General features: G+C 41.6%; 2 protein-coding genes across 2 annotated transcripts; one reads left to right on the forward strand and one right to left on the reverse strand.

Annotated features, from left to right (window-relative positions):
* Window positions 1-2420: 2420 nt before the first annotated feature.
* On the forward strand, window positions 2421-20537 carry nsmaf (neutral sphingomyelinase (N-SMase) activation associated factor). The gene is made up of 31 exons (XM_020494644.2): window positions 2421-2697; window positions 3555-3641; window positions 3740-3818; window positions 4049-4113; window positions 4214-4250; window positions 4390-4440; window positions 4575-4646; window positions 4758-4805; window positions 5024-5076; window positions 5250-5379; window positions 5524-5595; window positions 5837-5945; window positions 6162-6338; window positions 6620-6699; window positions 7854-7944; window positions 8110-8173; window positions 12470-12521; window positions 12641-12761; window positions 12871-13002; window positions 13121-13163; window positions 13275-13441; window positions 13657-13768; window positions 13890-13948; window positions 14113-14180; window positions 14286-14353; window positions 15835-15958; window positions 16115-16198; window positions 16325-16475; window positions 16754-16856; window positions 17170-17279; window positions 17442-20537. The coding sequence occupies exons 1-31, from the start codon at window positions 2660-2662 to the stop codon at window positions 17534-17536; spliced, it is 2742 nt and encodes a 913-aa protein (XP_020350233.1). The 5' UTR covers window positions 2421-2659; the 3' UTR covers window positions 17537-20537.
* An 80-nt stretch (window positions 20538-20617) lies between these two features.
* Window positions 20618-25053, reverse strand: sdcbp (syndecan binding protein (syntenin)). The gene is made up of 9 exons (XM_020494643.2): window positions 24783-25053; window positions 23846-23904; window positions 23656-23752; window positions 23330-23439; window positions 22893-23054; window positions 22533-22708; window positions 22173-22344; window positions 21904-21995; window positions 20618-21572 (listed from the first exon to the last, which is right to left on the reverse strand). Exons 1-9 carry the CDS (start codon window positions 24862-24864, stop codon window positions 21518-21520), a joined length of 1005 nt encoding a protein of 334 aa, XP_020350232.1. The 5' UTR covers window positions 24865-25053; the 3' UTR covers window positions 20618-21517.
* Between the last annotated feature and the right edge of the window lie 1299 nt (window positions 25054-26352).

A 26352-nucleotide genomic window follows, 5' to 3' on the forward strand; every position in this document is an offset into this window, starting at 1 on the left:
TTTTAAGCTTGGATAAATGTAATACAGAGCAGCATGAACATGAAAAACACTTCCAAATGTGATGTTTGAAGAACGTGGATGAAGATCTAATTCTGCAGTGAGACTGTGAGAGCCAGCAGCTTGGGGGCATTCTTAAAGGCACAATCTTTCATTTCAACGGCCTGACCTGGCCACTTCAATGATTATTGAAATAAATAACATCTGCTCATGCCCAATAAATTGTGGAACATAGGTTGATCATATTGTAAAGCATGTACAGTTGAAGTCAGAAGTTTACATACACCTTAGCCAAATACATTTAAACTCAGTTTTTCACAATTCCTGACATTTAATCCGAGTAAAAATTGCCGGTCTTAGGTCAGTTAGGATCACCACTTTATTTTAAGAATGTGAAATGTTAGAGTAATAGTAGAGATAATTATTTATTTCAGCTTTTATTTCATCTATCACATTCCCAGTGGGTCAGAAGTTTACATACACTCAATTAGTATTTGGTAGCGTTGCCTCTAAATAGTTTAACTTGGGTCAAATGTTTCGGATAGTCTTCCACAAGATTCCCACGATAAGATGGGTGAATTTTGGCCCATTCCTCCTGACAGAGCTGGTGTAACTGAGTCAAGTTTGTAGGCCTATGTGCTCGCACACGCTTTTTCAGATCTGCCCACAAATGTTCTATAGCATTGAGGTCAGGGCTTTGTGATGGCCACTCCAATACCTTGACTTTGTTGTCCTTAAGCCATTTTGCCACAACTTTGGAATTATGCTTGGGGTCATTGTCCATTTGGAAGACCCATTTGTGACCAAGCTTTAACTTTCTGACTGATGTCTTGAGATGTTGCTTCAATATATCCACATCATTTTCCCTCCTCATGAAGCCATCTACTTTGTGAAGTGCACCAGTCCCTCCTGCAGCAAAGCACCCACAACATGATGCTGCCACCCCCGTGCTGGGATGGTGTTCTTCGGCTCGCAAGCCTCCCCCTTTTTCCTCCAAACATAACGATGGTCATTATGGCCAAACAGTTCTATTTTTGTTTCATCAGACAAGAGGACATTTCTCCAAAAAGTACGATCTTTGTCCCCATGTGCAGTTGCAAACCGTAGTCTGGCTTTTTTATGGCGGTTTTGGAGCAGTGGCTTCTCCTTTGCTGAGCGGCCTTTCAGGTTATGTCGATATAGGACTCGTTTTACTGTGGACATGGTTACTTTGTGCCTGTTTCCTCCAGCATCTTCACAAGGTCCTTTGCTGTTGTTCTGGGATTGATTTGCACTTTTTGCACCAAAATACGTTCATCTCTAGGAGACAGATTGCATCTCCTTCCTGAGCGGTATGATGGTTGCGTGATCCCATGGTGTTTATACTTGCATCATTTTGTTTGTATAGATGAACATGGTACCTTCAGGCGTTTGGAAATTGCTCCCAAGGATGAACCAGACTTGTGGAGGTCTACAAATTTTATTCTGAGGTCTTGGCTGATTTCTTTTGATTTTCCCATGATGTCAAGCAAAGAGGGACTGAGTTTGAAGGTAGACCTTGAAATACATCCACAGGTACACCCCCAATTGACTCAAATGATGTCAATTAGCCTATCAATAGCTTCTAAAGCCATGACATCATTTTCTGGAATTTTCCAAGCTGTTTAAAGGCACAGTCAACTTATTGTATGTAAACTTCTGACCCACTGGAATTGTGATACAGTGAAATAATGTATCTGTAAACAATTGTTGGAAAAAATTAGTTGTGTCATGCACAAAGTAGATGTCCTAACCGACTTGCCAAAACTATAGTTTGTGAACAAGAAATTTGTGGAGTGGTTGAAAAACGAGTTTTAATGACTCCAAACTAAGTATATGTAAACTTAGTGTATATCAACCATGCCCATTTAGATGGTTCGTTTGACAAAGTCTATGAAGAAAATGAATGGCGTTTTTGTAGGGTTTTTGAATAAACGCTGAAAATAAAGTATGTGGTAAACCCAGGCTTAGTAGATTTTACACGTTTTTTTAATATGAGATGATCAGCTAACATCACTTTTTGAGGAATGTATGTTATTAAAAATTGGCTTCATAATTCATAAAGTTCATGTTAACTGACTGCTATTATCTCATATAACAAAACGTATAAGATTTCCTAAACCTGTTAACTTCAGACTTTATTTTCTGCGGTTTACCTTAAATCCCTATTCTTTCCACATTAGTTTATCCCATAGGGATGGCTGAATGAACTAGATAAAACTAATTTCCGGGTTTTAGGACTACACGCTGGCGAGCTCTATTGCGTTTCAAATACAACGTTTTTCAATTTCGGACCAACTCCACCTATCTGGCTCCTGGTATCGAATTGAAAGCTTGCTTCGTCATTTCTGTCGCAGTAAGGTTCCGTGTTTTTGCCGCGTTCAAAGCAATTGGGAACTCGGAAATAATTCAAATGATGACGTCAGTGATCTTCAGGTCGGAAGGTCTGTGCTCTCCAGTTCCCACGTTGGAATTCCGAGTTGGATGACCTTTCAAATAGATTTTTTTCCCAGTCTGAGCTCGTTTTTTTCGAGGTCCCAGTTGTTTTGAATTCGGAAGTCAGAGATTTCCGAGTTCCCAGTTGTGTTGAACGCGGCATTTAGCTACAACAACATCTCACATATGCTATGGTTGGTGTGCAGTGATGGCTTTTATAAAGAGGAAAGAACGATCGAAAGAAAGGTTCGTAGTTGGAAAACATTATAGGCTTCCTATGGGGTTGTGTTGGAAGAGATTATTGCAATCTAATGTTGTCGTCGTCCACTTGAAAATTGCCAGGGCGCGTGCTGACAAGCCTGACCGAGCACAGAGGTGTGACTTCGGGCAAGGAAATGCAATTGAGATCCTGGGATTTCCGTGTTTGTAGGCCAGTCTGTCTTGTGATTTGACCGTAGATGCTGTTTGTTTTGACTGTCTGGCGGTGAAGAGAATTGATACATTGTTACACGTCTACTAGAGTAGACGAGATGTTAACGATGTATACATTTTTCCAAGACATTAGAATTAAGTTTAATGTACAGTCTGTGATAATGACGCTAGATTTGTTGCATTCATTGTTTACCTACTGATTCTTTAAGAATATAACTGATACATTCTTCATGACCTTAGTACAGCTATCTTCCCCCGCCATGAACTCAAATTAGGTTGTGTACTATAGGCCTATTCCATTATAAATATTTTTGCTCTGAAAACTAACCAATCGGATTCAAAATATGTATAAAACTGTTATTTTAAACTGGATGGACTGTCAGTCCTTGAATCCATAGCCCCATCTATGCATTTGAGAGTGGTTTACATTTGTCCAGCACCATACCATCCCTTATAGCCAGTGGCATTGTCCAAATTGCAAATCAATTGGAACTTAATGTTATTATGCGACTTAGTCATTAGATGGGGAAAAAATGTAGTTTAGGTTATTCTAGGTCATTCTTTTGAGTCATGACCTCAAACATGTGGTAGTTCTGTGTGAAAATGCAGCAAAAATGTCTGAATTGAAGGAGCTCTTCACCGCCATTGTTTTTTCGTTGTCTTTCCCCTAGGTTTTCTCTCCTGTTGCTGGACCTGGAAGAGTATTACTTTGAACAGCACACAGTGTATCATGTGACAACCAGTTCAGCCAAAAAAAGGTAATGTCTGAAATTGACTGACTGACGGATCCACCCCATTTCTATCCCCTATCTAAGTCATGGTGGATAGCAGCACTGATACTCTTTACTCCTTGCAGAAAGATCAGAGGGTCACTCAAAGTATGCTCCAAATCCATCATATTTGAACCTGAGGACCATGTGGAGCCCATTTTAAAGGTGTGTTTTTGTGCATTGTAGTACAGCACCACTTGCCAAGGAGGATTTACTCAAATGGAGCTCAAAGAGCCCGTATTTACAAAATGTTTCGAAAAGGAGCATTGATCTCGGATCAGTTTTGCCTTTAAAATCATAATGAATGGATAGGAGGATCTGATCCTAGACCAGATCGTTGCTTTATAAATAGTGTACATAGGTTTATTATTCATACTGATTTTAACCTCCACCAGATTCCTCTCAGAGATTGCAAAAAGATTGAAGCGGTTGAAGAAAAGGACCAGAATCCTTTCAATGAGTAAGTCTAATTTAATTTGCAATTAAACTGGGTTTATGCACATGCAATAAGATGACCAATAAGATGACAACTTCATTGATTTGAATGTTTTATTTTATAGGAGCAAACCAGCTGGCCTCACCATTTTATGCAAACAGGTGTGTTTCATTTTTAATTACATTTTAATTTACATTTTAATTAAGGAACATTTACCAACATTTTGTCATAGAATGTTGCTGACATTATTCTGTATAAATAGGTTTAGTCAAACTAATCTAATGCACATTTTAACTTCAGGTTTACCTCATCAAAGAGAACAATGTCGTTGCACCTTACAGAGTTGAAAGGGTGAGTACATGAAATGTCAATTAGAATTGTGATGCAGGTTGTCCGATTATAAACATGACATGATTTAGAATCAGCAGCTGTAGGAAAATGGATACGTTTGCACATTGTATGACTTTTCAAACCATTTCTAATAGGGAGACAGTACCTTTCTCTTCCATCTGGAAGTTTCCAGTAAAACCGAGGATGTTGTCCAAACATTACTTCAGGTATGCAACAGTACCATAGCCGGATTATTACAACCGTGAAAGTGCTTGCCTTCCATGTTGTAAATGCAGCTTTTGCTTGTTCTCATTTATTGTTTTCATCCACTTCTCCAGCTGCATAGGGCCTCTTGTCTGGACAAGCTTGGAGACCAGACTGCAATGGTAAGTCATAACTGTACACAACTGCAACAGTAGAAGTACCAAAACATTGTGAAAACAGATGGTTTTATCGTGCAACTGAGAATAATGTTTGTCTACATACAGTAAATCGAACTGGATTGAACGGTTGAATAAGTAGTTTCAAACCCATTTAGCTTCCCTGTTTACCACAGCGTTGTTGTATACTGTTCATGTAAGCAGTTTCTTTTTTGTGCTTCTAGATTGCTGCTAATTTACAATCCAGATTGGCAAGAACTTCATTTGACAAGAACAGGTATGTACTTAAATAATATGAGAATAAGCTCTTAGTCACAACCTTGATGTGATACTGAAGCACTTACATAATGCACCGAGTGTCTAATTCCTCTCCAGCTAGCTACAATATATATCACAATGTATGTTTTGTTAGTTTAAAATGCATATAATACAATATTTTGGGGTTCTCAGCTTTCAGAATGTTTCAGAAATTCCACACATGGAATGCGAGGCGGAGATGGTCACTCCATTGGTTACAAACCCTGGTCACGTGTGTATAACTGACCAAAGCCTCTACTTCCAACCACTCAATGGCTATCCTGTGAGTTATCCATACGTGTACACATGTTATGCCAGTTTGCTATTATTAATTGCGATTTCTCTAAGATGGAAAATGCCTTCCTTGTTGGGATTTTGTGAAGATACAATCTGGTTTCTGTCTCCTCTTCCACAATGTTCGTTTCAGGAACAGGTAGTCCGAATCGAGCTCCATCGAGTGAAACAAATCTATAAGAGAAGGCATGGACTCAGGCCATTGGTGAGTGCGATGCTCAGGAGGTTTTTCAACCGAGCAACGTAGAAACCGATTAATTTCTCATTCTGGTTATTATCGAGTGACCTGAAGAGTAGTGGTTGTATGCGTTTCAAGTCATTCATCTGAAATATTTGCATCATGTTGATCTAACTAGTCAGAATATGCCGCTTTTTCATACCCCGACCAAGTTTAGTTCCATAAATGTAGACACCCCAAACTAACGGACTCGCTCTGTCTTGATCAGGGGCTGGAGGTGTTCTGTACCGAAAACGACTTCTGCTCGGACATCTATCTGAAGTTTTACAAGACCAGCGACAGAAATGACCTCTACTACTACATCGCCACGTTTCTGGGTCAGTAACACACAGCAAGTTACGGAGCAAACATACAAACACATTTTGCAGGAAGACCTCGCGTCAGCTCTTTCTCTCTGAGTTGATCCTGGTGAGACCATAAATACCTCTATGGGCCCTGGTCAAAGGCACTGCGCTATAGGGAATAAGGTGCTATTTGGATTGCATTCCCGTAAACGTACCAGATTCCTGATTTAGTTTCTCTCCCCCTCGCAGAGAACCACATGGTGGAACACACAGCGGAGAGTTACATGCTGCAGTGGCAGCGCGGTCACCTCAGTAACTACCAGTACCTTCTGCACCTCAACAACCTGGCTGACCGCAGCGGGAACGATCTGTCTCAGTACCCCGTTTTCCCCTGGATCATCGCTGACTACAACAGCACAGAGCTTGGTGAGTGGGGCGCAAGGTCTAGTTTTAGGTAACACCTTTTGACAGACAGAAATTTGACGGACTGGAGTACATTGGGATCGCGTAGCGCTGTAGCTTCGGGCTGAAATATTTTTGAGCCAGTGTTGTATATTAGCATACTTGGACGTTGTCCATCTTTCCTAGTCATTTGGAATTGCTCTATACCTGTGTAGTAGCACTGTAATTACTGTAGGAACACCAACATGTGGTTCCGTAGTTATTAGGTCATTGTTTTGTAATGGATCCTTTTGATTCTGTCTCAGATATGATGAACCCCGCAACTTTCCGTGACCTGAGCAAGCCTGTGGGAGCGCTGAATAAAGAGAGACTAGAGCGATTGTTGGTGAGACTACCCTTTGTCCCAGGCTCAATGACCCCTTGCATTATTTCCCCCTTTGAGTCAGGACTGATGTGCCGCAGTTTAGAAAATAGGATTAAATAATTGATATTTGTAAAAACCTAAGGATGTTAATCGGATATCCGGTCTTATCGGTCTATAGGTTAATTTGCATACTTTTGTGGAATGAAATTGGCAAGTGTGTATTTTCATTAGTCGTTATGTATCTTATTTATCACAGGCCCACAGCATACAGAGCCTAGTTTGAGGAGCGGAATGGCCTACCACCTGTCCGACAGCTCGAGAGTAGTTACTCAAAAAGTTGGCTAAAGTGTTAGCCAACAAATTACAATTCTAAATGTAATCGCATGCTAAACTGTTGTGATGGCAACGATAAAAAAAAAATCTAATTAAAGCGTGCATCCCATTCGCTATTTGATTGCGTAGGCTGTAGTCAACGGTAGGCAAGCGATCAGCACGTCACCTACAACTTTACAATGTGAGGCATCATTTTTTGGGGGAAACCTGAACGTTTTACTCTACTTCAAATAATGAGTCATGTCTAACCTTGCTTCAAAGTAGCCTAGCCAAAATCCATCCATAGAAACGTGGAGGTAATTATTTTATAAAGACTTCCTCGTGCCATTAACCAGCATTTCTCTCCTGTTCTATAGTTTTTTTTTTATATCAACTTTCTTTCGTTGTCCAAAAGCCAAAGGCACAATCCTAGTCATATTAACAACCCCCATCCTAGTTGTTCCTTGTAGATTCCCCCTCATTCTATGTTTTTATGGAACCGCTGACATTAGGTGTGCAGTTTAGAACAGTTTTCTTCCCCCAAATTGCATTTTGGCAAATGTTTGAAAATGACATTTAATTAGCTGCATTATTACAGCAGTTGCTGCTATATCCCTTTGACTGTAAGACATAAAGCTTGCTATTGTTGCATGTTTTCATTGAGCTCTTAATGAAAAATGTCAGTTCCTTGCATGTATGCATAGTATTTTCTGTTGTTCACATCATTTTACTGGTTGGAAAAGAATTGTGAACGTTTTTTAATAAAGGTTGGTTAGTCGGCAGTAAAATTGACTGAAATTTGCATCCCGACTAAAAGCACGATAAAATGTTCTAACTAGGGTGCATCTCTCGCTTCCTTACAGTCCCGGTACAGAGACATGCCTGATCCTCGTTTCATGTACGGCAGTCATTACTCCTCTCCAGGCTATGTGCTTTTCTACTTAGTCAGAGTTGGTATGTCAACGCCTTCTTATATTGTTTGACATATAGTACCAGATTTTGACTGTACAAACATTGCCGCTGTGTGTGTGGTTATTGCAAACGGAAGCTTTTACATTATTTAATGTACTCTCTGAGAAGGCTTTCATGACATACTATTTATTTTTTTCTCCCTTGCAGCCCCAGAACACATGCTGTGTCTTCAAAATGGCCGCTATGACAATGCAGACCGCATGTTCAATAGGTTAGTAGCTTGCTTCTAGTTCTGCCCAAGAAAGTTAATGTCACCAGTTTTGGTTATTTATTTAAAGAAGGAAAAATCACCTATTACATAACTATTAGAGAAAAATATAAAAGCAATGTAATGGCCCATTTGCTGTAAGGTATCTGTGACCAAAAGATGCATATCTGTATTCCCAGTCATGTGAAATCCATATGGTAGGACCTAATTAATTAATTTCAGTTGACTGATTTCCATATATGAGCTGTAACTCAGTAAGATCTTTGAAATGATTGCATGTTGTGCTTATTTCTGTTCAGAGTACTATGTGGTTAAAGTGTAACAAACTTTGCAGACAATAACCTAACCGGGATTAATTAGGAGACAGGTGGAAATTATGTGTAACCCTTTTAGTAACATTGTAACAATCTTTAGCAACCAACTCTGTAATTACAATGTTGTTACAAGGATATACTGTACGTCTATTTACAATGTACTTACCCAGGACCCCTTAGAATCAATGTCAGCTCCCCCGCAAACATCAAATGAGCATATATATATTTTTTAATTATTTCAGTTTAAGCTAGAGGTGTTTTTTTTGCTTTGGATGCATCTCCGTCCATCACATCCGCCAATGTTGCACTTCCGCATCTGCGGTGAAAGGTGACAGAGCTAGAGCGGTGTTTGTCAGATCATGAGACATCTCTAAAATCGGTCTTCTCACAAAATTGAAGGTTTGGCCTACTTTTGAAAGATGAGACTTGCTCTACGAAAAAGTCTTGGGACTCGTCTGAAGTCGGTAAAGCCGATCTGCCTGTAGCATCCGAAGAGTTTGGGCTACACACTAATATGACCCCTCTATGGAAAGGTGAGACTGTTTTGCTCTAGGACGCCACAGGCATCACGAGACTCGTCTGAAGTTCCCCCGGTACCAGTTGAAAAAATTAATGGAAGTATACAGTGCATTCGGAAAGTATTCAGTCCCTTCCCCCTTTTCCACATTTTGTTACGTTACAGCCTTATTCTAAAATGTATTTAAAAAATGTTTTCCCTCATCAATCTACACACAATACCCCATAATGACAAAGTGATTTTTTGGGGGGGGAATTTTAGAAACAACAGAAATACCTCATTTACATAATTATTCAGACCCTTTGCTATGAGACTCGAAATTGAGATCAGGTGCTTCCTGTTTCCATTGATCATCCTTTCCGATGTTTCTTTAACTTTATTGGAGCTACCTGTGGTAAATTCAATTGATTGGACATGATTTGGAAAGGCACACATCTGTCTATATAAGGTCCTACAGTTGACAGTGCATATCAGAGCAAAAACCAAGCCATGAGGTCGAAGGAATTGTCCGTAGAGCTCCGAGACAGGATTGTGTCGAGGCACAGATCTGGCGAAGGGTACCAAAACATTTCTGCAGCATTGAAGGTCCCCGAGAACACAGTTGCCTCCATCATTCTTAAATGGAAGAAGTTTGGAACCACCAAGACTCTTCCTAGAGCTGGCCGCCCGACCAAACTGAGCTATTGGGGGCGAAGGAACTTGGTCAGGGAGGTGACCGAGAAACTTCCAGTAGGACAACACCAATCAGGCCATTATGGTAGAGTGGACAGGCGGAAGCCACTCCTTAATGAAAGGCACATGACAGCCCACTTGGAGTTTGCCAAAAGGTACCTAAAGGACTCTCAGACCACAAGAAGCAAGATTCTCTGGTCTGATTAAATCAAGATTGAACTCTTTGGCCTGAATGCCAAGCGCCACGTCTGGAGGGAACCTGGCACCATCCCTACAGGGAAGTGTGGTGATAGCATGGTGGTGGTAGCATCATGTATGGAGATGTTTTTCAGCGGTAGGGACTAGGAGACTAGTCAGAATTGAGGGAAAGATGAACAGTGAAAAGTACAGAGAGATCCTTGAATAAAAATCTGCTCCAGAGCGCTCAGGACCTCAGACTGAGGCGAAGGTTCACCCTCCAACAGGAAAACGACCCTAAGCACACAACCAAGACAATGCAGAGTGTCTCTTAATGTCCTTGAGTGGCCCAGCCAGAGCCTGGACTTAAACCTGATCTAACATCGCTGGAGACACCTGATAATAGCTGTGCAGCAACGCTCCCCATCCAACCTGACAGAGGTTGAGAGGATCTGCAGAGAAGAATGGGAGAAACTGCCCAAATACAGCTGTGCCAAGCTTGTAGCGTCATACCCAAGAAGACTCAAGGCTGTAGTCTCTGCCAAATGTGCTTCCACAAAGTTCTGAGTAAAGGGTCTGTGATTTTTATTTTTATTGTATAGATAGTTTTTTACTCAATTTAATAAAATATATATTGATGCAATTGATGCAACTCCCGTACGGACTCAGGAGAGGCGAAGGTCGAGAGCCATTTATTCTCCCCCGAAAAACGACCCTGCAAAGCCGCACCACTTGTTGACCCGGAAGGCAGCCTCACCAATGTGTCGGAGGAAACACCATACAACCGTGTCAGCGTGCATTGCGCTGCCTCATGGGTCTCCCGGTCGCAGACGCCTCAAGCACTGCGTTGCAGTGCCTTAGACCGCTGCGCCACTCGGGAGGCCTAATTTCATACATTTTAGTTTAAGGCTATAACGTAACAAAATGCGGACAAGGTCCAGGTGTCTGAATACTTTCCAAATGCACTGTGTATGGAGAATATTTAGTGCCAAAAATAAGGTGTAAAATACATGTAAAAACAGAACTAATGTTTCCTGATCTTTCTTATATCGCTCAGAAAATGGGTTTCCATGGCCTAAAATTACCATGCACAACGCAAAGCATCTGCTGGAGTTGTGAAAAGCTCGCCGGCATTGGACTCTGGAGCAGTGGTAATGTGTTTTCTGGAGTGATTAATCACGCTTCACCATCTGGCAAACTGACGGACAAATCTGTGTTTGGCGGATGCCAGGAGAACGCTACCTGCCCCAATGTATAGTGCCAACTGTGAAGTGTGGTGGAGGAGGAATAATGGTCTGGGGCTGTTTCTCATGGTTCTGGTGAAGGGAAATCTTAACGGTACATCATAGAATGGCATTCTAGTCAATTCTGTGGTTCCAATTTTGTGGCAACAGTTTGGGCAAGGCCCTTTCCTGTTTCAGCATGACTAAAAAGTGCAACGCGAGGTCCATACAGAAAAGGTTTGTCGAGATCGGTGTGAAAGAACTTGACTGGCCTGCATAGAGCCCTGACCTCAACTCCATCGAACACCAACTCCATATAAATGCCCATGATTTTGGAATGAGCTGTTCGATGAGCAGCTGTCCACATACATTTGGTCATGTGGTGTCGCAGTAAGGCCAAATCAATTTTTAAATCAAATATTTTTTGTATATATTATTGGGATACTTCAACGGGTCTTAAAAAAAATGTAAATCAAATCGCAAAAGGATGCTTGGTATGACCTTCTTAAAACGATTCTATATAGCTTAGTAGCACTTCCCTCCCCTGGCTTAGACAGGGCTTAGACTCTTATGGATTTGACAAAGATTCATATTCCAGACTCAAAGCAATAACTATTAGTAAAATGTACTAATTAGTTAGTAAAACGTACTAACATTGTCTAGGACCTTCACCAACTTATTTATCAACCTTCATTGGTAGTGGCACATGTAACAAGATCAGATTTTGGTTTGAGTAAGTGACATGGTAATTCAGAGCTGACTTTCAAACATGTAATTACAAAAGGTTAGTTACACAGTGAAACAAGAAAATGTGCAATAGCATCAATAATTACACATGTGGAATAACCTTCAGCAAGTAGATGTTACACATTTCTTGTTCCAATTGTGCAACTACTATGTTACTACAGTTGTTGCTGTGTAGTTACATAGTTGTAGGGGCAATTTAAAGATGCACTATGCAGAAATTGCTGCGACATTTCCTGGTTGCTAAAATTCTAATAGTTCGCATCATTTCAGTTTATGTGACAAAACAAGCAAGTATAGGGCAGAGAATCATTGTACCATCTAAACTGCTGTGAAATATATTTTCCATAACCAAAAATGTTTTATTTTCAGCGGTTTGAAGCTGGTGTACAAATCCAAACGTAGAAGACTCAAAAAAGAAACTTAAGAATGGGAAGCATAGAAATAGTGTGTATAGAACTACTGTTTTTTAGACTTGCTTTCAATGAGAATGACAGATCTATACACACTCTTCTGAGTGAATTTGGTCTGGTCACACGAAAAGTTTCATATTGCAGCTTTAATGTAAAGTGTTAGCCAATTAGGTTTACAATATTTGACTGAATCAACCATGTCATATTGTTAAAACATTGGTTTATTAATGTGTTTGCAGCATTGGAGAAACGTGGAAAAATTGCTTAGAGGGTGCAACTGACTTCAAAGAGGTAAAAAGTACCTTGAGTGGAAAATATTTTATAATGATCAGAATTGTATAATCCCAAATCTCCCTTTGCACATTATTTCTGTAACATGTGGCTGTTTCCTCGTCAACCATCTCTTTCAGTTAATCCCAGACTTTTATGGGAATGACCCCAGCTTTCTGCTAAACTGCCTTAGTCTGGATTTGGGGAAGAGGCAAGGTGGAAGCTCGGTTCAAGATGTAGTTCTTCCGCCATGGGCTGCAGGTAACAACTACAACAGGGAAACCATTTTTCGGGTGTTATATTTTTAGTGATATTATTTTGGTTGTGTGTGTTGTTTTATGTTCATTATTCTCCTGTATGTATGGTGTAGATGCCAGTGATTTTCTTCAGAAGAGTCAGAAAGCGCTGGAGAGTCAGTACGTGTCAGAACACCTGCACGAGTGGATCGACCTGGTGTTTGGCTTCAAGCAAAAAGGAAGTGAAGCCGTGGCAGCCCACAATGGTACAAGACCCCTAGATCTTATCAGAGACTGAGTATCCATTTGCCTGATGATGAAACCTTGTTTTTAATTAATATGGGTGTGATGTAATGATGTTGATTTCCCTGGTTTTATTGGCAGTGTTCCATCCGTTGACATATGAGGGTGGCATCGACTGTGATAGGTAATGAAACCATTAGTGTTATCCACCTCTCCATATTTCAGACATATCCAGGAAACTGATTAAATAATTAATGAAATACTGTTTCCTTCTCTGTTCTCTCCCTCTGAACAGTATAGAGGACCCCAATGAGAAGATTGCCATGTTGATTCAGATCCTGGAGTTTGGGCAAACCCCGACGCAACTGTTCACCACCCCACACCCACAGAGGATAACACCCAGATTCCAGAGCATATCGCGAACACCCAGTGTAAACACCCCCCTCAACGAGCTTTCTCCAGGTAACAGCCTCACCCACACACTGACCGACAGGGAACAAACTCACTCACTTGTACTCACAGACAGACAGTCAATCAAATACTGACATTGCAAAATGTCGGTTTGTTGGATCTTTTTCCCAGTCAGACTCAACGTTTTTGCTTTTGCGATATAATCGCAAATGCCAGTTGTTGAAGTTTGGAGGTGTAGTGTTATTTAACCCGTTCTTCTTTTTTAGCATCCACCAGTGAGGACTCCTCCTTTGAAGACCTAACCGAAGAGACTAGGAGACTGGCTTGGAACAACATAGCTAAACTCAAATTGATGTCCACCCACAAAATCCATAAAGAGTGAGTGAGAATTTAAACTGTCATTTTTCTCTCCGCCCCTAAAATATGTTCACCCTGTTATTGGACGGTGACTTTTCAACTTGATCACCTCTGACTGATTACACTCCTTGCAAAAACACAGGGCTGTGACGGGCATCGCAGTGACTCGGACCGCGTCGTCTGTCTTCACAACATCACAAGGTCTGGAAAACCTATCAGCTTGTAATGTAGACTTTGTTTATGTTTTAGCATATGGTGAATTGAAATATTGCTGAGCCTTTCCATTTGAACATGAATGTCCAATTAATATGAGTATAATTTGCTATTGAAGTCTGATAAGGACTAAAAGTACTTGTCTCCTCCAGACTCGACACTGAAGATGTTCTCCAGAGAGTCTAATGGATTGCAGAGAAGCATGTCCTTCTCCAACATGGTACTGAGCAGAATGTTATCCCCTCTCGCCCCCTTTACTGTCAAACCATTTCCATTATTATGAGATGAATGTATGAATTGGTATTCTGCATTTTTTTTCCTGCAGGCGTTATCATCGTGCTTGATGCTACCAGAGGATAAGGCCGTAGTCTGCTCCTCGTGGGACAATAATGTGTGAGCATTTTCAGTTCATCACTTGACCATTACCTTAACATTATTCATCACAACATGGCCTATTCCAGTCATCACAACATGGCCTATTCCAGTCTTCACAACATGGCCTATTCCAGTCATCACAACATGGCCTATTCCAGTCATCACAACATGGCCTATTCCGGTCAGCACAGCATGGCCTATTCAAATCAAATCAAATTTATTTATATAGCCCTTCGTACATCAGCTGATATCTCAAAGTGCTGTACAGAAACCCAGCCTAAAACCCCAAACAGCAAGCAATGCAGGTGTAGAAGCACGGTGGCTAGGAAAAACTCCCTAGAAAGGCCAATACCTAGGAAGAAACCTAGAGAGGAACCAGGCTATGTGGGGTGGCCAGTCCTCTTCTGGCTGTGCCGGGTGGAGATTATAACAGAACATGGCCAAGATGTTCAAATGTTCATAAATGACCAGCATGGTCGAATAATAATAAGGCAGAACAGTTGAAACTGGAGCAGCAGCACAGTCAGGTGGAAGTTGAAACTGGAGCAGCAGCATGGCCAGGTGGACTGGGGACAGCAAGGAGTCATCATGTCAGGTAGTCCTGGGGCATGGTCCTAGGGCTCAGGTCAGTTGAAACTGGAACAGCAGCATGGCCAGGTGGACTGGGGACAGCAAGGAGTCATCATGTCAGGTAGTCCTGGGGCATGGTCCTAGGGCTCAGGTCCTCCGAGAGAGAGAAAGAAAGAGAGAAGGAGAGAATTAGAGAACGCACACTTAGATTCACACAGGACACCGAATAGGACAGGAGAAGTACTCCAGATATAACAAACTGACCCCAGCCCCCCGACACATAAACTACTGCAGCATAAATACTGGAGGCTGAGACCAGTCATCACAACATGGCCTATTCCGGTCATCATAACATGGCCTATTCCGGTCAGCACAACATGGCCTATTCCGGTCAGCACAACATGGCCTATTCCAGTCAGCACAACATGGCCTATTCCAGTCAGCACAACATGGCCTATTCCAGTCAGCACAACATGGCCTATTCCAGTCAGCACAACATGGCCTATTCCAGTCAGCACAACATGGCCTATTCCAGTCAGCACAACATGGCCTATTCCAGTCAGCACAACATGGCCTATTCCAGTCAGCACAACATGGCCTATTCCGGTCAGCACAACATGGCCTATTCCGGTCAGCACAACATGGCCTATTCCGGTCAGCACAACATGGCCTATTCCGGTCAGCACAACATGGCCTATTCCGGTCAGCACAACATGGCCTATTCCGGTCATCACAACATGGCCTATTCCGGTCAGCACAGCATGGCCTATTCCGGTCAGCACAGCATGGCCTATTCCGGTCAGCACAGCATGGCCTATTCCGGTCAGCACAGCATGGCCTATTCCGGTCAGCACAGCATGGCCTATTCCAGTCAGCACAACATTACTATTTCATCACATCCATTCATACCCAGTGTTCTTCCTCTCCAGGTATTTCTACTCGATTCCATTTGGCAGGCGTCAGGACACGTTGATGGGCCATGATGATGCCATCAGTAAGATGTGCTGGAAGGACAACCAGCTTTACACTGCATCCTGGGACTCGACAGTCAAGGTTAGGGACACATCATGATCTTGATGATGAACACCATGGGATCATTTGGACAGCCTTTTTCCAAATGATCTTTGTATTGCTTAATTCATTTCTAATTCAGCTGTTTGACAATATAATAGGCCTGTATGAATGTTAATATTTCTATTTCTATTGAAGGTTTGGCAATGTGACTCTGCCGATATTGCGAATAATAAGAGATGCCAATTCCAGTTGCTGGCAGAGTTTGAACACGAAGCGGGGGTAAGGGCCTGCCTATCACCTCACATGATGCTAACGTGTCTCTCAGAAATGACTTTACTGTTTGCGATCTGTTTGAGTCTTTCTGTCCAACAGCCTTACCCTAACCTATGTTTTCTCCATGTCCAGGTGAACACTATTAACCTAAACCCAGCAGGTACTTTGTTGGTGTCGGGGACTAAGGATGGAACCGTCACCATTTGGGATACCAGTAGCTCAGTACAACTCCATCAAGTCCACTGCCATTCAGGAAAGATCCACGATGTGGCCTTTAGTCCTGGTACGTATGTAATATTAACTAATACGTCCCTCAGTCCCAGTATGGACTATACATGGGAGCATTTAAAACACGTTTACTGGTAGTTTAACCCTTATCATTGAGGCCGCCACCCACAGGAATAACTGTACTAGAGTAATACAATTAATGATGAGGTCTGCTGGTCATTGTCAATGGGGTTTATAATTACTCCCTTTCACTCTACACCTTCGCTATCTCTGCATAATATACACCAAGCATGACTGAGCCAGCTTATCAAAGGCATTTATTTATTTTCACAGACAGCAGACACATCTTGAGTGTAGGAGAGGACTCGTGTCTGAAGGTAATCGACGTCCAGACGGGCATGATGATCTCGTCTGTGCAAGCTGATGAGGAGCAGCGGTAAGGCCACACCCACGCCGTCCCACTTCCATTTCAGTCCATGGCAACTTCCTTTAGTCCCTGCTCAGATAGATCTGGAAGGAACTTACCAGGTAAAGCAATATGGTGATAGCCTCTTGAATCCCTCTAATTAGCTGAGTGGAGCTTCTGCCGTATTTCTTACACCTATCCAACCCTGGATTTGTGAACAGAGGCGATGGGCCAGAATAGAACAGGTTACTATACCTGTATCCTCATTCGTCTCTGGCTCATAATGTGCATCTGCATAAATATAATGACCCATGCCTGACTGTTACCATGTCCCTGGGGACAGGTGTTTCTGCTGGGACGGGAACACGGTCCTGTCGGGCGGTCAGTCCGGACACCTCCAGGTCCTGGACCTGCTAAGCAACAAAGTGACCACCAGGATCCCTGGACATTCAGGTACACCAAACATCATCACTAAAATGCCAAAACACAAATGAAACAGCATAAATGAATACCAGTACACTTCAATTAAATCTGGTATCATTCAAACGGTCCCTCGTGTATACATGTGCAGAATAAATTGCTCTTAATCTTTCATTTTTCTTCGGCCCTGACCAGGTGCAGTCACAGCGATGTGGATGAACGAGCAGTGTAGCACGGTGATCACAGGTGGCGAAGACAAGCAGATCATCTTCTGGAAACTTGACTGTTGACCATGGTGCTAGATAGTCCCTCTGTACGTGTATGTACAGAGGTGAAGTCCAAGGGGGACACTCACAATGAGACATCTTTTATACTGTCTGGCTCCAACCAAAGAGACTATCATCGTCGGTTAAGGTAACTACATAGGCTGGCTGGCCTGCTGGCTGGCTCACCCAGAGATGGTAACGCATTATCATTGCACATATGACTTTACAAATATACTGGTCCAGTTAGCAGGGACAACAATCATACTCCTGTCTGGAGTTCTCAAACAAAATCTAATTATGAACAATATAACCATCCTCAACCATGTTAGCGTAACAACTTGGACATCCTCAACCATGTTAGCGTAATAACTTGGACATCCTCAACCATGTTAGCGTAACAACTTGGACATCCTCAACCATGTTAGCGTAACAACTTGGACATCCTCAACCATGTTAGCGTTACATATTGGCCATCCTCAACCATGTTAGTGTAATAACTTGGCCATCCTCAACCATGTTAGTGTAACGACTTGGCCATCCTCAACCATGTTAGCGTAACATATTGGCCATCCTCAACCATGTTAGCGTAACAACTTGGCCATCCTCAACCATGTTAGCGTAACAACTTGGCCATCCTCAACCATGTTAGCGTAACAACTTGGCCACCCTCAACCATGTTAGCGTAACAACTTGGCCACCCTCAACCATGTTAGCGTAACAACTTGGCCACCCTCAACCATGTTAGCGTAACAACTTGGCCACCCTCAACCATGTTAGCGTAACAACTTGGCCACCCTCAACCATGTTAGCGTAACAACTTGGCCACCCTCAACCATGGTAGCGTAACAACTTGGCCATCCTCAACCATGTTAGCGTAACATATTGGCCATCCTCAACCATGTTAGCATAACAACTTGGCCATCCTCAACCATGTTAGCGTAACAACTTGGCCATCCTCAACCATGTTAGCGTAACAACATGGCCACCCTCAACCATGTTAGCGTAACAACTTGGCCATCCTCAACCATGTTAGCGTAACAACTGGGCCACCCTCAATCATGTTAGCGTAACAACTTGGCCATCCTCAATCATGTTAGCGTAACATATTGGCCATCCTCAACCATGTTAGCGTAACATATTGGCCATCCTCAACCATGTTAGCGTAACATATTGGCCATCCTCAATCATGTTAGCGTAACAACATGGCCATCCTCAACCATGTTAGCGTAACAACATGGCCATCCTCAACCATGTTAGCGTAACAACTGGGCCACCCTCAATCATGTTAGCGTAACAACTGGGCCATCCTCAATCATGTTAACGTAACATATTGGCCATCCTCAACCATGTTAGCGTAACATATTGGCCATCTTCAACCATGTTAGCGTAACATATTGGCCATCCTCAACCATGTTAGCGTAACATATTGGCCATCCTCAACCATGTTAGCGTAACATATTGGCCATCCTCAACCATGTTAGCGTAACATATTGGCCATCCTCAATCATGTTAGCGTAACATATTGGCCATCCTCAATCATGTTAGCGTAACATATTGGCCATCCTCAATCATGTTAGCGTAACATATTGGCCATCCTCAATCATGTTAGCCAATAGAAATGTCAATTTGAACCTAGTGAGGGTGGTATGGCGATGATTAGATTCTGCACATGCCCTCTTGCAGCATTCCCTTGCTAATTTTGCACTTCAATGCTTTTGCCAGACTTACTGTACAGCATGTTTTGCTTGTCTGTCTATTGTTTAAGCGTTCATTCAGTTGTCATAGTGCCTTAGTGACTGACCATTTAATCATGATGTAATTAGTGGTCGGAATAAACCTCTGGCACAAAACAAACTGTATAGCAAGCAGTGTTTCAGAAATACCTGCAGTAGAGATTATCATGACAATAAATAAATGTACAATGTAACACACTTTGAGCAGCTGGAAAAGCTCTATATAAATCCACTCCATTCATAGTATTATTAAATACACACATGCTACATAAAGATATATTCATTCGATTTATTTTCACCCACAATTTTCATTTGAGAGCAGCAGTAAATCATTGCTAATGCATGGGAAATGTCCAAGAGTTATTGTAGATTTAAAATTAAATTAAAATAAAAAAGGAATATATTAATGCACCTAACTGTCGAACTTACACTGAGGCATAATTCAAAATAATGTTTATAAGCGCTTTGGCCCAACTGTATTTGGGGAACTGCTTTACTGTGACTTAGTAGACTCAGGAACTCTCACCCATGCAAAGAGTGCATTTCTTTCAAGTTTGTCAACCTTGTTATAGCAAGATAAATATGTGTTACTGAAACGTTGTGCTATGGCATAGACTGCCAATGCACTGTGTAACTAACCATATACCACCCTGTACATCCATTTTAATAGAGATGACCCATCTTGTTTTATTACTTTAGATTTTATTTACATTATGTGGAGCTTAAACCTGTATTAACAAGGTAGTTACATAGCCAAGTACTGTAGAATGTAATTGCAGTATTGGAACATAGTACTTAAAACTATGATACATGTTTTCCATTTGTGTAAAATTACACATTTAGACTTTTTTTAATATACATCGGATTTGTGAGGGGGAAACCTCCAATTTAGATGTAGTTTAACCTCCCCTTTCCTATTGCTTTCGATTGCACAGTTGTCTCCACTGTGATCAGTTTATTTGCGAGTCCTTGTAATCCTTAGACAGGTGTAACAGTTGTAAGTAATATGTAACAAAATGTACTCAGAATCTAGTACCACTACTAGCGCTGTAAGTAAAAGCTGCCAGCAGCATTTGGCCTAATGGGAAGTAGCTAAAAACGAAGCAGTGCCCTCCTAGTGACGTAAGTGAATGTATTTGAGTGAGGTTGCTGAGACAAACTATGCTGTAAATCGGGATGTCTACTGTCTTTCATGCCTCAGGGCTAACAGTGTTATGTTGCTGCAGTATGTCCTCCCAGCTTTTGTGTACTGTACAGATCCTGCTCAATAAAATATTGCACATCTGTGAATATAAGTGTATTTTTTCTTGGTGTCATTTTGTGGTAATGTTAGGTTTCACTGTAAACATAGCAGAAGACATGAAACGAAGAGGAAAGTTTGTATGGCTTTATTTAATTAACACTGGAAAGCTGTCAATAGTAAAACACAATTGTTTATTTTGTGCGAAAATGACGTTGATGATCATGCAGGGCATTTTAACCCACCAATATATGCAGGAATGGATTGATAAAAATGACATACAGTTGAGATTAAACTAAATTATAGTATCTACATATTATTGTGGGCTGGTTTTGAATATTATTATATTAGGATACCTTCAAACACCCAAGCATTTTCACTTTCCCAGGTAAATCGTTTGTTCTTAAAGCTTACAACATGTACTAGAAGGCATACATGTGAAACATTTCAAACGTATACAATAGAAGAGGGCAAAAAATATGGGTAGTACAGAAGAAGATAGATTGTGTCACTTGACTGCAAGACGACAAAGTCATAAAAGAAGAAAGTAATTTCCACTGACAAAAAAGGAGGGTATGAGATTTGTTAATTGATGAGCTCAAGGTATCATTCAATCCAAAGACTGGCTACAATGGAGCTTTAGGCCATTGGGCAAGACGGGGGTCTATTGCTCAGGACCCTATAAAATCAAATCTGTTAATCTGAATTTGTGGGGTAATTCAAAACCATAACTCCTCTAGCGCTGCAGGAATCGACATCTGAATCCATATGGACTTATTTTAGAGCTTGAAACAAACATACTGTACAGAGATGATTTAACACACTTTACTTTTATAATCGCAGAAACATGGTTATGGGTTTTGATTGAAGTAATGGCATAAAGATGCACATGTGACTGGTCTGTTTCACGAACGCAGGATGCAGCGTTGAGACATGGGGTTATGAGCACAACTCAGCAGAATCATCATTTCTCATCAATTCATATAACGTTATTGGTATTCCTCTTCATTTCCCATCACATGACTGCCGGCCTCACACCTCCGGGATAGAGTGATCCATTAGGCTCTTCACAATGCTGGAAGACATCCTGGAGAAACGTAGAGAGAAACAGATGGACAGTATATCAATGATTGTTCCTCCCAGACTGTCCTGTGGGCGTGACCGTGTCCTACTAGCCTCGAGATGCCAATCGCGGTTTCTCCAGAACGAAAAGGAGAGTTCTGTGATCGTGAGACTAGTGTCCTACAAAGACAGACTTATATTAGCATATTCCCATAGGCATTTCCACCTCTTATGTGGTTTCACAGTATTACTGTTGAAAACCAATCAATATTCTGTTAATTTTAGATTTCTGGGGCGATTAGTGGTTAATGGTTTTTACGTCCGTTTCAACAGATCCCTCGATACATCGTACTCACTTTTTCGTCATGTGCTCAAAGATGATGGTGGGTGTCACTGTGACAGTTATCACTCCACCAGCGGAGTTCAAGATGTCTGTAATCTGGGGATCCTGAACCCAGGAACAAAAACAGAGGGGAAAAGTGAGCAATTGCTGGCACAAAGAACAGAACAGCAAATTGACAAAAATACACATTTTCTGATGAATACAGCAAAATGATCAAAGAAAAAAATGATTGTGAAAACATTGCTTGTTTTTGAGTGCAACCAATCAGGACAGCTTGTTTACCTTAAGTCCAATGACATTCTGCCCATTGACTTCACAAATGTGGTGATCAGTCAGGAGGCCGTTGCGGGCAGCAGAACTGTCCTTCACGATAAAGGTGATCTTCCCCTTCTTAAAGATGAAACCCAATTGGCCGTTGATGTCTTTGTGCAGGGTGATGGTGCGCTCAAATGGTCTGTCAGAGGAAATGTACAGTTGCAAACACTATAATACACACCATAGTACTACAATGATATCTGTTGCAGCTAGAGTGTTTTGGCACACAGTATCCTCATCCAGAAGCATGATGGACCAAGTCAAGTCAATAATTCAGTGATGTAACTGGATCCTCAGTTGAATTATGAATGGCTGGTGGGAGCTCACCTGTCCCGTACCACAAAGGCTATCCTCTCGGCGCTGGCGTTCTTCAGCACCTTGTGGGCCTTGTCCGTGCTCCACCCAGCGCAGTTCTCCCCGTTTATCTGCAGCACCTGATCTCCAAAGCGCAGGCCGCCCAATGCCGCGGCAGTGTTCGCCTGTACCAGCTGAACAAACACACCCTGCCAAGCAACACTGATACTCAGCAACAGAACTGTATCCAAGGGAGACATTTTGAGTACAAAAGTGGCGCTATAGTCAGGCTTGCTAAAAGGAAAACCTAGGGTACCCTACTATTTTGTTCATACTTCCAACTGGATCATTTTATATTACTTGACATGCCATTGAATAGTGCCAGTGTCTTACATTGTCCACAGATTTGAGGCGCAGTCCGATCTTGCCGTCGCTGTCCTTGCAGAGGATGACCTCCCTGATGCCTTGCCGTATCTCAGCCCTGCGGATGCCACAATCATTCCCTGTGATCGGAGCGCTCATGTAGCTCAGAGCGGAAGTCCTGGGAGCCACTGCCTGCAGAAACCACACAGAGCCAACATATCACTCTCAAAGAGCCACAGAGGTGAGAACATTCATCAGCATCCCATGGAGTAGATGACAATTAACATTACTTTATGGTTCATGTCTGCAGTTTTAGATTAAACAGAGACATGATATGAAAGTAATAGCAAACAGGGTTGGTGTCAATTGTATTTTATTTCAGGACCGTGGACTGAAATTCAACAAAATCAACCCTGACAATAACTGCCACCATTTTATATCAAATTATAAACCCAGAGTGTGATTACCCCAGAGTAGTCTTCTGCTGGTACCATGGACAGCGCCTGGCGAAGTGTATCCTCACTGAGGTTCAGCCCCATGAACTCTGAGAGCTCAGGGTACAGTTTGGGGTAGAGTCCTGCAAGGCAACCAACACCAACAGATACAGAGAAATGAGAAACAAAGGCAAGCTACGATCAATAATTATTTCCCATTTGCTCTAAAAGTGGATACAATTCTACCATCATTTGTGAGACATGATATCAAAAGGTTAGTAGAGTCAGCACGTGAAGACATTACAACATATCCAGACTGCATTATTGATAATGAAAGACATATGGGAGGAATTGGTTACCCATTTTTTCCTCCACAGGATTTGGATTTGGAGCATCCTGTACAGCAAGTAGAGCAGGTGTCTTGCTTGGACTGGCAGAGTAAGTACTACTTCGAGCCTGGTAAAATAATGAGGCCAATTAGTTATACATGTGCTCAATAACAATGCATTAGGTGTTTCTGAAGTGTTGAAACAAATGTAGGACTCTTACCTGTATAAATTGATCCACCTTCATGTCCTCCAATGATGGATACAGCGACATGGTGGTTTCTAAAGAGAAAAGTTGCAAAAGATTGACAGCAAAGACTCATAGCTATTCTAATAGGTTTCCCTTATTCCTCTGTGTAATTACAGGCTTTCAGCATCTGTAGGCCTAACTGGTAATGTCTAATACATCAACAACTACCTAATTTATGTCTGAAAAATGTGCATCAAAGGTCGTCTTGGTCTAGCTGGCAGTCCTATCAAATGTTGACTAAATGCGGATAGGCCTAAACCCAATATTGTTATTTCAGTAATCCAGGGCAGCACCAAATCGATCACATGAAAACAAGCTCCTGTCTATTTTAATTGATGTTTATCAAACTGCACATGAGTTAGGCTATGTTCTCATTCCCCGTAAGGGATTTATTCATGAGACATCAAAGCATAAGCCTAGTATAAAAATTCATCGAAAAACCGCATTATGACGCGAACCCCATTGAGATGCTTCCAGCTATTTTTATACAAGGGAGCATTAGACGCAGTGAACCTAAACCAGAGGGACGAATTAGCCAACTCCTCAGATATGACCTGCGAATATAATAGGCTACTCATATTTGATACGAATAAAAAGCGTGAACTAAACACTGTAGCCAAAATGTAAGAGAAGGAAACGGGAGGCAGAGATATAACCGTGTCCAACATTGATAAATAACACGCGCAATATTATGCTAACAATAAGACTACCACCCTAATATGCCGGACAAAAAATAACTAATGTCGGTTATTTGGCGTTTTTCTTCTAAAGCATCAGTTTAAATACTATATTGTATGCATCATTGAGGCTATTTGCAATATAGATGGGGATGTGTAGCTTAATTGAGAAATTGCCTACATTGTTATGTTTGAGAAAATATAAAAGACAGGAGGAAAACGCCAAAACTCACCTGGCAAGCGCGAGGAAGACCGAGAGAATAGCCTACTTATATGTGTTTTTATTATGCGATATATTGACTGTCCGTTATACATGCACGGTCGCAAATGGTCTAGTCTACTGTGCTGTTTTTTCCATTGAGGTGTAACCGTTTCTGATATCCGTACGTTTGTTGTGGAGACAGCTAGGCGGCTATGCGCGTCTTGCGCGACCTTGTCCAGCCCATTTATTATAGGACAAGGTAACGTAACAGCCAGATCAGTTACCTAGAACGGCTGCTGTATAGCTTAAAAGCACACGAAGAATAGTCCCTTAAGGCGTTTTACTGTGTTAGATATATATATAAGTGAACATAGTGGAAAATAAAAACATGTGTTTTCTTTCAATTAATATATCAGAGAGGTTTTAATAAAACATTAAATTTTTCAGTATTTTATTCGTTTTCTGTCCCTCATCTAACTGCTTTGCCATTCATCTAACTGTTAATTCATTGAACAATTATATGTAGTAGCCTAGCAGAGATTCGTATTTAGTCAAATGAGAAAGCAGTTTGTGTGATAGAAATAGCCTATTAGCCTAATCTCTATGGTTTGTGTATTGGAGACAGAAATGGAGGAGAACCCATTATTTTATAGATTTATTTCTAAGAATATTTGGTGTAGGGGCATACATGTGAGAATGAAATGCTAGTTTACACAGGGAGCAGGCCAACACAGACAGGATAGGACCAGAACTCTGGAGTACCATAATATCATCATTCTGGTTCTGGAGCATCACAATGCTGTTGTCATGACAACATACCAAACAATCTAGATGTTGCGAAAATAATTTCCACTCCTGAGTCACTTTTGCTGAACACTTGAAGCAGAGCACAATGCAAACCTATAAGCCTGAATGACACCCATAAGTCTGAATCCTTAAACTCAGCAGGTGGAAATTAATAGATTTATTTTTTTAATTCCTTTTTTTTCCCCCACAGACCTGAAAAAACAGAAACAGGATAACGGACAACGTTCTTGTGCTGTGAGTTTCCATAATCAATCATCTGTAATTAAGTCGCCTATTTGGTGGGCTATTACAATCTAGCTGTAATACAACTTCCCCTCTGTTGAATTAATGATTCAATCTGACTTTGCCATGTTCATTTTACCTAGCTAGACTAAACTAGACTGGACTAGACTGAACAAACCAGTAGACTGGACTGAATAGAATAGATTCTCAGAGAGAGAGGGCTGGAGGAGAGAACTGGGGAGGGAGATGGAGAGAGCGTTAAAGAGAGTGCGGAAGCACAGGGGAAGGAAGAGACTTTGAAGGCTCTCTATGGACTGCTGAGAGAGAGAGAAAGAGGAAGAGAGGATGAAGGAGGTAGAGAAAGCGGTATAGAGGATGAAGAAGAGAGAGAAAGAGGTAGATGATGAAAGATAGAGATAAAGAGGAAGAGGATGAAGGAGAGAGAGAAAGATGTAGAGAGGATGAAGGAGAGAGAGAAAGGAGGAGAATATGGAGAGAGAGAAAGAGGAAGAGAGGATGAAGGAGGGAGAGAAAGAGGTAGAGGGGATGAAGGAGAAAGAGGTAGAGAAGTT

The sequence above is a fragment of the Oncorhynchus kisutch genome, linkage group LG11 (genome assembly GCF_002021735.2).
Source record: "Oncorhynchus kisutch isolate 150728-3 linkage group LG11, Okis_V2, whole genome shotgun sequence".
In the NCBI taxonomy this organism is placed as follows: domain Eukaryota; kingdom Metazoa; phylum Chordata; class Actinopteri; order Salmoniformes; family Salmonidae; genus Oncorhynchus; species Oncorhynchus kisutch.